General features: G+C 48.3%; 1 protein-coding gene across 1 annotated transcript in view; it reads left to right on the top strand.

Moving 5' to 3' along the window:
- Slit3 (slit guidance ligand 3) overlaps positions 1–12002 on the top strand; it is a 595031-nt gene that overhangs the window by 469220 nt on the left and 113809 nt on the right. The window contains exons 10-11 of the mRNA XM_052194961.1: positions 2840–2911; positions 8692–8763. Of these exons, the coding sequence (XP_052050921.1) occupies positions 2840–2911; positions 8692–8763 (144 nt within the window). The remainder of the gene's footprint in view (positions 1–2839; positions 2912–8691; positions 8764–12002) is intronic.

Raw genomic sequence — 12002 nt, 5'->3', positions numbered from 1 at the left:
GTACTTCCAGGAGCCCCATGAAACTCTTAGTCCTCAGATGCTCAAATCCATTATATAAAATGGATATAAACTGAGAACATCCTCCTGTATACTGGTAGGTCCGCTCTCAGATCTCTTGGTAGCAACACTGAGTAGATGTTGGACTCTGTTGTTCAGGAAATAATGGTCAGAAAGTCTATCCGTGTTGAATCGGATGCCTTTTTATTAATATATTTTAAACACAGTTGGTTGAGACTGTGAATGGTGATCCCACGGATGCAGAGAGCTGAACAGTATCCTTTTCCCGTCTTTTCATCTCTGTCCCATCTTCCCCTGGCTTTGAGACCCTATCCACTGAGCATGGACATCCACGATGTCCGTGGGCCTTAAAGTCCAAGGCTTTCCCATGACTTGGGAAAAGCCTCTGTTTACCCATTTTTACAAATATGGACAAGCAGTGTGACCAACAGATAGGAACAGGGCTCATTAATCCCACCACTAACTAGCTGTGTTCTTTTTGACAAGCCTTTCGATCCCTGGAGGTTTCCTTGTTTACAAATGGGCCAGTACAGCTTGCCTCATGAGAGTAAGGGTTCACAGAAATAACAGACACACGAACACCACCACGCCATTAATAATAATGATCTTGATTATTATAGCAGTGGAATTCAATTCTGTGATGGGCTGCCTTGAGCTCTGTCAACAGAGTCCTAAAGTCCTTGAGGTCTGGTGTCATATCCTGTTCATTGAAGTGTTCCTCCCTTAGTACTTGCCCCAGCAAAGGCTGGCTGACTGTAAACTGCACAGAGAGATAACAGAACGTCTCCAATGTTTCTTCACATAGACAAGCTTGTAGCTACAGCAAGGAGCCATGAGTTCTCCTGCACAAAGGCAAAAAGGGTCACTATCCTTGTAGACAGACTTTGGTTCTCTCCAAAGACAGTAAACTACAAATCCCCTTTCCTGTGAGTGACAAGCGACTCAGGATACCTGGAGAGCTTGTGGTGCCCCGGAGATCCATGGAGCTGTTACCTTGGCTAAGAATTCCCCACTGAACTCTCTACTCAGTTAGAAAATGAGAATGTCCTTGGAAAGTCTATCAAGGCATCCTCTGCGGGTGGCTGTATCCAGTAGCCCATGGTCTCACAGTCCCAATGGCAAGCTTTGGTGACTCACCACCAGCCAGTCAGCCAACTGGGCCTCTGTCCAGCCCGCCTGTGATTGCAGTCCCAGGAAAGTGCCCTCCCCACCCCCTCCAGCAGGGCACAAAGACATTGCTAACAGACTGTGGCAGTCTCATTTGTAAACCGTGTTCATCCGGCAGCCAAGAATGATCAGCCCTGATGCTCCTGCACTTCTCACCCGCCTTTCCTCTTTGGGCTCCCACTCGTTCCCCCTTCCTTCTGCCTCGAGAGTGATTTGTCTGTGTTATGGGTAGGCCTGACAAACCATTCCACATTAGCAGCCGAGATGTTGTTTGAAATGGGAAGATTGCTGGCAAACTGCTCCATTAGCGGTTCCAGTAACAAATACTCTGTTCCCCCAATGAAGATGAGATCGTGGAGGTACAAATTAATACGACTGTCTCCCCCACTCTGCAGCAGGGATTACTCTTCAAGATGAATGGGTCGTCCCTGCCAGAAGTGTGCATCCACTCGACATAGCCACTGAGGAAGCCAGTCCCTCCCCTCTCTCCCTCTGGCACCCCACACGTTCGTTCCCTTCCAAACATTCTCATCCATACATTCATACATTCATTCATTCTCTCTTTTTCTCTGTCTCTGTCTGTCTGTCTGTCTCTCTCTCTCTCTCTTTGTGTGTGTCTGTCTGTCTGTCTCTGTGTGTGTGTGTGTGTGAGTGTGTGTGTGTGTGTGTGTGTGTGTGTGTGTGTGTGTGTGTTTTCTCAGCTGAGGGTTTGGGGAGCAGCCACACCAAATGAGGAGTTGATGAAAAGATCTGCAGCTCCAGGAGATGGGAGATGGATGGGGATGAGATGCTAAGTCCTCAGCCTGGTCTCGGGTGTCATTCATCATCTGTAATAGAGTGTCCCACCTGCTGCTCATGCCTGTCTCCCACTACACTGGTCCTTAGTGGTGGGAAGGCATTTGAGAAATGACACAATAAGCCTGGAAAAGCTCTCTCAGTCCCCATTGCTCCTTCTCTCCCCAGTAAGTCCTGGGCTCTTGGCCGGCACCATCTTATTCTTCCCAGGGTCCTAAGAGTGGAAGTGTTCATGAAAGTTCATATAAAGTATGAGGTACACTTTCCAGCAGCTTCTCAGGGGTCCAGCCTGGGGCCTGAGACTCCCAGGGTCTCAAGGGAGTCGCTTTTGAGAAGTGTCAGACTGAAAGCCTAGAGACTTTAAGACTGTTTCCTCACAATATTGAAACTGTCAAATGAAGTCAGCTGCTGGCAGTTCTGCACATTAGCTGTGTGGTTGAGATGTCACCTACAGAGTGCAGGGAGGCACAGCTGTCCTGTGGTCCCTCTCTCTCTTCCTTCTCTTTGCAAGGGTCACTTTTCTCAACGCTCTGTTCTAGTTGCTTCCTGCACCATTCTCTGAAGAACACAGCTGCCTCCGAAGGCAGCTGACAATAGCAAGCATCGAAGCTCCTAGAAGTCCTCCTAGCTTTCTCCAGTAGCTCTTGGGCCCTTGGATGATACTCTATAGGCCAAAAGCTGAGCGCTGTAGCTGTTTCAGGGTTTGTCCTGCCTCCCTCAACCAGGACATGTGCCTTGTGCCCTTGTGCCCTGTGCTAAGAGACAGCATCCTGTCCCCAAGGCCAGAGAATATCACAACCCCTCAGTGATCCCTTGGTGACAAGTTGATTAACTGACTCTTGTCTGCTCTCTTTTCCAGACGCCTAGAACAGAACTCCATCAAGTCCATCCCTGCAGGAGCCTTCACCCAGTACAAAAAACTGAAGCGAATGTGAGTTTCCCTCGGAAAGAATTTCTCAGAATGTTCCCATGAGAGGGTGGTTGGGTAGAGGGCTTTAGTAATGTGTAGTAGGCATCCTGTCCAATTGATAAATCAGTTCCACTCCTCTCAGACAAATCTAGGATGATCTGATATTGTAAGGAAGTATTATATACCCATAGTAAGGATTGTGAGCATGTAGAGCTAAGAGCCTCTTTGAAAACTGAAATTAACCTTGTGAGAAGAGCACATGAACTGCCCCACCCCCACAACCACATTGTCCAACTTTCATTTCCTTGGCTTTGATGCTATCTACAGTCATATGACAGTGGCTTCACATCCTCCTGTGGCTAACATCCCTACAACCATGCATCCGCTCATATAATTAATACTTAAATGAATGGTGGCTATATGCCAGAATCTGGATGGAGCCATCACCAAAAATGGAAGTTACCTTCATGGAGGCTCTACTTCAGTTGGGAGAGTACAGACAATAAGGAAGTAAGTATTAGAAACTGATAAGCTGTCCTAGACAACAGTAAGGGCAAAAGAAAGGCCTGGAAATTGGGCATGGTAGTTCATAGCCAATCAAGGGAGGATTAGGAATAAGGATTGTTAGAAGGGACAGATAAAAGCTAGGTCACATGAGAACTTGAAACCACAGTAAAGGCTTTCCCTTCTAAGGGACACATGCTAGTCCTGGAGTTTGTGCCTGACATATGGCCATATGGTTTAAAAATCGTAGTCATCTGAGTTGACCCATGGTCAAAACCAACACCCCCAGAACCACAGTTACTGGTACCACACCCCCAATTGCATCACACTGGTGATGCCAGCATGCTATATCCTCCTTACCATAGCAACTTGAGACTGTACTTCTGCATCTTCCCTGCCACAGGAAATCACATGATTATATCAGTCACATGATGACTGTGAACTTTCTCTGTGAATTACTCAGCCCCAAAGTATTTGAAAGAAGGCAAATTGGATTTGGGAAATGACCCGTCACAAACATTACAATTCTAGAGGGAGATCTCTTTTTCTTTCTTCACGTTGGGAACCATTAGCCTCACCTGGTACACAGTCTGCTGTTCCTATTCCCCCCCCCCTCCCCGGAGACTGATGCATGGACTCCATCCTTTTTTACCCTGTGTGCCAGGCCTGTTTGCTGACTTCCCTGGACTGGGAGAGAGGGGTATGTGTCAACAGGGTCTCCTGATCCCTTTTCTGTTAAAAAATAAATATGTCCACGAAACAGTGGCATCAGGAGGCTTCCCCTCAGACCTCGGGAAGCCAGCTTCCTATTTCCCTGGAAAGCCAGAGCACACAAGGTTGTTCTCCCAGTGCAATTCCAAAAGTGGAAAGCGGCATTGTGAGCCAGCTCAAAGCACAGGCTCTTTCTCTCCCCTCGGCAGCATCCTTTCTGGAGGAGCTGTATAAATATAGGCCTTAATATTTAAAATCTCAGGTCATTAATCTCTTGGTATCCCTGCCTCTCCAGCTCACTCTCCATGCACAACGCCACCCCCCCCCCAAAATTCATTTTTAGAGCCCAGCTTGATTATGCAGCCAGATAGTAATTTTGGTGAAAAATGACAAGTTCAGTTACTGCCCTCAACCTATAGCTCCTGCATGATTTAAGCTACTGTTCTAATTTTTTGTGAAGTCCAGGTAATTTAGAGCATGACAGTGTTTTACCGTCCTTCCTCCATGCTCTTGGAGTAGCCCCGATCGGCACATTCAACATTCATAAGGCCTTATCAGTCATGGCCTGGAAAGTGGATTTAATTTTTGATCACTTCTGCTGCTACTGATGTTGATGATGATTCCTGCAAAGGTGTGGTAGGAGGGGAAAGAATCGGGTTAAACTTTCTTGACCAATAGAGCTTCAAAAATGTAGACTGTAGATGAATGGTGTGGGCTCAGTTGAGTCAGATGATAATAATGACTTCTTCCTAGATGACCACGAATAGTTTATACTTAATATTTAACAGGGGGAAATCTACCCCCCCTTCTCGGGACTGAACCATGCTCATCTCACTTTAAAATATAGAATTATTCATGACTCATTAGCTTTACTCATATCCGTCACAATAATCGTGTAGTGATCATCACAATACTAAAATAAACACTACCCAGGGGAAAACCCTTATCAATGTAGAGCTAGGGTACTGGAGACCCTTTTCCTGGTTTTATAGAGTTAACTTGCTGACAGCTCACACCTGAGGGCAATTTTGCGCTGTTCTGCTAAAATTGTGCTTCAAGAGTTCTTTGAAGCCAAATGTGGAGGCACAGGCCTAAGATCCCAGCTCAGGAGGCTGGAGCAGGCGGATGGTGAATTTGAGGCCAACCTGAAAGCATAGTCAGACTGTGTCTCAAGAACAAACGAGTTCTCTCATTTGGATGCACAGGCTGTAAGATTTCCTAGTGTCTCATTCTCTTAGTCCATCCTATCTCTTACATGTATTGGAATTTTCCTCCACAGTTCCAGCCTGGAAGAGCCGTTTTCTCTTTAGTCACAGCTCCATGGGACTGTGTGGGTCTCTGACTAGATGCTGAAACATTTGTAGTATGACCTAGGGAGATCTCTTGCATGCACATTTCTTATAGATTCAATAAGTATACCAATTTATGGTTTTTTTGATGCCCCTAACACCCAGATTAACAAATCAGACCCTAGGGTTTGAGCCTCAGCCAAGACCGACTGCTCTGTGTCCAGCATAGTGACACCAGGAACAGCCTTGAGCTAAATTAAAGGTCTGAAGATAGAGCTCTTTACCCAAATGCATATTAAAGTCGTTAGCAGCTTGGAGTCCTTAACCTCCTTGGGTGATTGTTTCTTCCTGCACACTTACTTTCTGAAAATTCCACACAGTCTCATTTACGCATCACATACCTTACTTTTCTTAAGGACACAGGGGATTCATTCTGGTTCCCAGCTTGAAAGGATACAGGTATCGGAGAGATGGCTCAAAAGTTATGAATACTGGCTTCTCTTCCAGAGGACCTAGGTTAGATTCCCAGGACCCATGTGACCAGGAGCCATCTGCAACCATAGTTGCAGGGACTCTGACACCCTCTTCTGTCCTCTGCATATACATGGTGTGCAGACATAAATGTAAGCAAAACACCCATACACATTATTTTTTAAACTAAAAGGGATACAGCCCATCATGGTGGGAAAGACATGGAAGTAGGGGCAGAAGATGGCCATTTGAGTCAGTGGTCATGAAGCAGAGAGCGGTGAATGCTAGCCCTCGCCTGGCTTTCTCCTTTCCCCCTTCATTCAGTCAGGGACCCCAGCCTATTGAAGGGTGCCACCCACATTCAGGGCCCACCTCCCCTTCAAAGTTCATCCTCTCTTGAAAGACCTTCACAGACTCACTGGAGGGCATGTCCAGATCCAGTCAGGTTGATGGTGGAGATTAACCATCATATCCATGATTCTAAATTTCCACCTCAGAGAAGCAATAGATAGGATGACCATCTAAGGGCCAGCCAGGGTGGAGATGGAATGCTGGTGCCAGAGATGTCGGTCCAGTGGTACAGAATCTCAGTTGGGCAAGAGGAAGATGCTCAAAAGATGTCTCCTGTACCATGATGGCTACAGTTATTAACAATGTATTGTCTACTGGGGTGGCTTTTAAGTGTCCTCATGAGCTGTAATAGATGACTTCCTTGATTCCGAATGTGCCAAATGGCTTGATTTTGCCATCCCACGGTGAGCACATATTTCAAAACATTACAAATACATAAATGTATACAATAACAATTAGGGGGGAAAGCCCCTATGGGCACAGTGCCTATTCCTACCAAACTATCACTTTTCTGGTTCCCATCATCCATCACTTCCAAACTAGAAGATACCCCACCTCATGTTATCACCCAAAGACGTTTGAGCCCCAAAGTTCTAATCGAGAACTAAAACTCCAGTCTGTCCCCCACACAGTCGAAGCTGAGATCTTTCCCAGTGGCTGAGGAACTTCCCATCTGCTAGAGGTCTGAGTGCTATGAATGGAACTCCCACAAGGGGGAAAGAGTCAAAATGGGCCTCCTCTCTAATGTGAGCAGACCCTGTGTATTGTTTTGAAGTTCTTCACGAGGGAGCCACCCTGAGGGCGAGCAAGCTTAGGCTAATCCCAGGTGTCTGCTTGTTAAGACCCTTAGACCAAAGTGGAGCACGGAAGAAAAGCCCAGTGTAAGCTGACGAGTTGGCCAGCGCAATCTGGATTTGTTTGAGGCGATCTCGTCAGCTAAAGGGATAAGTCAGACAGCTGTGGCGAAGGAGCCTTAACCTGGGAACTGGCTTTCAACCTAGAGGCTTTGGAAGCAGGGGAGAAGGGAGCACGGTCTTTTCCGAGGCTGTTAGGCACAGGAGGGAAGCGGGGCAAAGCTACTCCTTTTGTGGGAGTTTAAGAGGCTGGGCAGCCACCCCAGAGGCCATCATTTACCAATCTTCTCAGATGTGCTTTTATTCTCAGTACCCACTTGTCTCCTCCTTGTTGGCCTGTGAAGCCCTCAGCCCTCCTTTCTCCCACACAAAAGCAAGGGCCCATTGATTTATTTTGTTGAGAAAAAGGAACTGGAGAGGTTTCTTGTCGCAGGAAATTGGTGCATCTCTCCTGCCAGTGACAGGGGCTCAAAGGCCAGCCCTGAGCTAATAACTCTGAGGAGAAGCGATCCCCCTCCACAAGGGCCGTCTGCAGGAACCTGTGGCCCAGCTCTCAATGGGATGCTGAAAGTATACGGCAGAGGGCTCCCTGCACCTGCGAGGCCAGAATAGCTACAGCGCCCGCAACGTTGAGACCAAGCTAAGCCACTGCCTAGTGCCTTCAAGGCCAGGCTAGCCCCTGCACCTGCCCCTTCGAGGCCAGGCTAGCCATCAGGTGCACTGTGTTGGGAAGATCCTTCTAACACACAGTAGCCCTCTTAAACTCTGGATGTGTCATCTCCTCCGGCTTGTTCCCAGATGAGGAGCATTCCCAGCCAGTGACAAGTCCACGTCTCAAAGGCGTTCACTCAGAGTCTTGGGATTTGCTTGTATCACGGGGCTGAGGGGATGCGTCATCCTGGCTCAGAGACTCCTGCAGGTCAGGGATGAGAAATGACGGGGAAGTAAAAATGCCACGGGTCTTTCAGGATGAGAGTCACTACTGAGGTCACTGTGCAAAAGCCTGGCCTGGCCTTGGGTTGGGCTGCTTTGTCCCGTCTGTTAAATACTTAATAGTGGCGCCCAAGACCAAGCCCTGGCTTGAGGTTGCTTTTGGTTTGGGGTTCATTTTTTTTAAAATCACTTTTGTTTATTTTTGTTGTTTTTGCTTACTTTGGGGGGAGGTCGGTTGGGGTTTGGTCTGGTTTTGTTCATTTTGTTTTGTTGAAACTGGGTGTCACTATGTAGCCCAGGCTAGCCTCTGTCACTCCTCCTGCCTCAGCCTCCAAAGTGCTGGGATCACAGGGCATCAGCACGCCCAGAATGCACAACTTCTGGATGTGACTTTACACCTAACTAGTAGTGACCAACATACTCGTATCCTTCTGTGCCAGGCAAGACTTAGGTGGGCATTTCTTAGTCTTGCATGGGAAGACATACAAAGGCGGTATATATTACCCCAGGGAAATAGGAGAGGTATTCTTTGGGCACTGCCCCCTGTGCAATAAGTAAATGAATTGCTTGATTGATCAGTTAATCTGTACCAGTTTTGGAATGGCTGGACCACGGGGTGCATACTTCAGGAAGAGCGTTATCACACCTGTGAGTCATGTTCTCAGACTTTCCCCATTAATGTTTTCAGAGACATCAGCAAGAATCAGATATCGGACATCGCCCCAGATGCCTTCCAGGGCCTGAAATCACTCACGTCGCTGTAAGTGGGGCAGGGGTGGGAGGCGCGTCCGCTCTTTTCAGGAGGTGTCTATCAGGGCTTTATGCCGCCTTACGCACTTGTGGCAATCTGGTAAAAGAAACAAATATTTCTTCGGAGGAAATTGATCTTGGGGAATATTTCTACAACTCACATGCATTATTTTTATTGATTAAGTGCCCGGCAACTTTCCCAGTTATTGGCTTCTCATTCGAATGCATCTTTGACTCTCACCTCGCTCCCCCTCCCACCTCATGCTGCACAGCGCTGTCTCAGGGGAGACAGGGTAGAATGGTAATGTGTGTCTGAGATGAGGGCCGCGGCTCTCCTCCTCTCCTCCTCCTCCCACTCCTCCTCCCCCCACTCCTCTTCCCTCCCATCCTCCTCCCCCCAGCGTCTGGAGCCTTGTCCAGGGAGGGCAGTATTTCCCTTTTCTGGTTTCCTTGCCATCTCCAACCTTTCGGTCATTGTTTAGAAAAGATCCACCCCATCCCATCTCCTGTGCTTTCTTGGGTTTCTTAAAGCCCTTATTTAGCCCAGTACTGAGAAAGGAAAAAAACAAACAAACAAACCTCACTCTCCAAGGGCCACTAGACTCCCAGAAAGTGTGGGGTTTGCCCTCAGTTCACTCGGGTAGTCCCTTGAGCCTTCTCTGTGTGTTTTCTCAGGCAGAACGGAAGATTCCCTTCCTCGCCTGACAGACTCGATGATTGACATATCACAGTAATGACAATAATTGTCAGCATTTACCAAGTGCTGATGGTGACCAAGTACTCCTGTAGGAGTCATACCGGGCGAATCCTCACATAGACGGTGGGATCTACTGCCGTGTGTGTCTAAGTTCCTTAACTGTTTTTGTTCCCATCTGTAACCCCGCCACCTCACACTGTATCCGGCACATGGTGATTAAAGACAAGAGTCGGGGCTGGAGAGATAGATGACAGGGGTAACAGTACCTGCTGCTTAAGCATAGACCCTGAGTCCAGCATCCACATCCAAGAGAACTGGAGCAGGGGGGAGGGGCAGAGGGAGAGGGGAGGGGGCAGGGAGGAGGGGGGAGGGGGGAGGTGGAAGGGGATGGGGGAGGGGCAGGGGGCAGGGCTGGAGCTCAGGAGCTCAGGTCACCCAGCCTAGCTGAAACTGGGAGATCCAGGTTCCCTGAGAAACCCTGTCTCAAAAATAAAATGAAAAGCAATAGAGGAAGGTAGCTGATGTGAGCTTCTGGCCCTCCACGCATCCACCCAGATGAGCAAACCTCCCCCTGACACCCCACCCTATAAACTGAATGAGGAGGAAGGGGCAAGAGATAGCATGCTAATCGTAAACGGGGGGGGGGGGGGGGGAACACTTATCTACAAACACACTCATGAGTGTGGGAGATAGGATTCGAGCCCAGTGTGTTTGGTCAGAATTTCTCTCCCAATCTCTATGCTGTTGAGTCCTCTCAATATAATGTGTAAAGTGTAGCATCCGATACAGTGACAGTTTCATTAACTGATGTATTTGTATCGTCTGGTGACTCCTTTCCTTCACACACCCCAGACAGAAGTGTGTGTGTGCTCACAGGCATGCTATCTGTGTTTAGCCTCTTCGTAGCCTGCTTGCCTAGTTTATGAGCATGCAGGTAGGGGTGCACAGAGCCTCCCGTCCCACTGAGCAGAGGCCGAGGACAGGAAGTCCCTGATTCAGCTGGTGTCTGCCGCCTGCTGAGTAAATTAGTTTCATTTATCGAATAGAACATCTGGCTGGGATATCAAAGACGGGGCGGTGCGTGAGATTAGTGTCTGCTTATTGTGATGAGTGTCACAGAGGAGAGCAGAGATGGGCTCCCACCCCAACCTTTCTGTTCTCCTTGTCCGCTCTCCCTTAGTCAAGATTCGGGAACTGTTTTATGATAGTGGGATGATTCTTGTCTTGCAGAAGAAATTGTGAAAAAGGAAATTAGCACACCAATAGTGAACCTGGAGGTGTCCCCAAGCATCAAGGGAAGCCCCGCTGAGCTCTAGTTTATCCAGCCCTCCATTTAGTAGATGCCCTGCTGTGTAAGGGAGCAGCAGGGTTGTAGGCTTTAAGAATGTGACCAGCAGCTGGCTAGACCAGCCCTTGGGGCTCCTGAAGCTGACCGTGTAGGGTAAAGGGATGGAGAGCCTTTACCCCAGGCCTGTTCACTCTCTTCCAGATACTCATTCACGGATGCTAGTTGTACTAGACCTTGCTCTTTCTCCACTCTAGAGACCCAGCCATGGGCATGCCCTCTAACATCAAAACCTTCAGGAGAGTTAGAGGAAGAACCTAAAAACTGAACCTAAAGGGGCTGGACAGATGTCTCCGCAGGGAAGACCACTGGCTGCTCTCCTAGAGGACGAGGGTTCAATTCCCAGCACCTATCTGACAGCTCACAACACGCTGTAGTTCTGGTCTCAGGGGATCTGGCATGCTCTTCAGGCCTCAGCCGGCACCAGGTGCACACGTGGTGAACGGATACTCAAGCAGGCAAACCACCCATACATATAAAATGATAATAATAATAATAATAATAATAGTAATAAACTAAGCCTAAATAAGTGTGTAAGTAACGTCACATAACAGTAAGTGCTGGGGAGAAGCACACTGAGAAAATAGATGGTTGGGAATCTTAACTAAAACATTTAGGAGATGTCTCCAGAGAGAGAGCCACTTGGGCTCTTACATGAAAGGCTTGTGAAGGGGAGACACGGAGAACAGGTCGCAGGTGGGAAGCCATTCACCAGCAGGCCAGCACCTTTGAGGCTGACCCAACCGGCTTGAGAATATTCCATGCCAAGGATGGATGATAGGCTGTATGAGGACCGCTACCCCAGCACCCCCACCACCCCCACCACCCCCACCACTCTCACCCAGCAGCTTCTGCCACTCTGGAAGCACTGACATCCATTGAGACAAGCAGGCGGTGGCGGTGGCGGTACTACATTTGGCACAGTGAGCAGTGGGACATTAATATGAATTACAAATGTGAGCCCGCGCCATCGTGCTGACTTCTATTTAGTCATTAATTTGTTGGAGCATTAATGAAACACACCCGCAGGCTGATGGAGAACTCACACTTCACTCCCAGTGGCTTCTGGAAGTGGGCGGTGGCGGGGGGAGCCTGTTTCACTCTCGTTAGCTGTTCAGTCCTCCTAAAATTTTGCCTCCTCAAATGACTGTCAGCCTAGATTCTCGATCTGAGCGGGAACTAAATGATTTCATAGCCCAGGGACTTT

Source organism: Apodemus sylvaticus, chromosome 10 (genome assembly GCF_947179515.1).
Source record: "Apodemus sylvaticus chromosome 10, mApoSyl1.1, whole genome shotgun sequence".
NCBI lineage: Eukaryota > Metazoa > Chordata > Mammalia > Rodentia > Muridae > Apodemus > Apodemus sylvaticus.
This window is presented reverse-complemented; position numbering and strand designations above follow the sequence as displayed.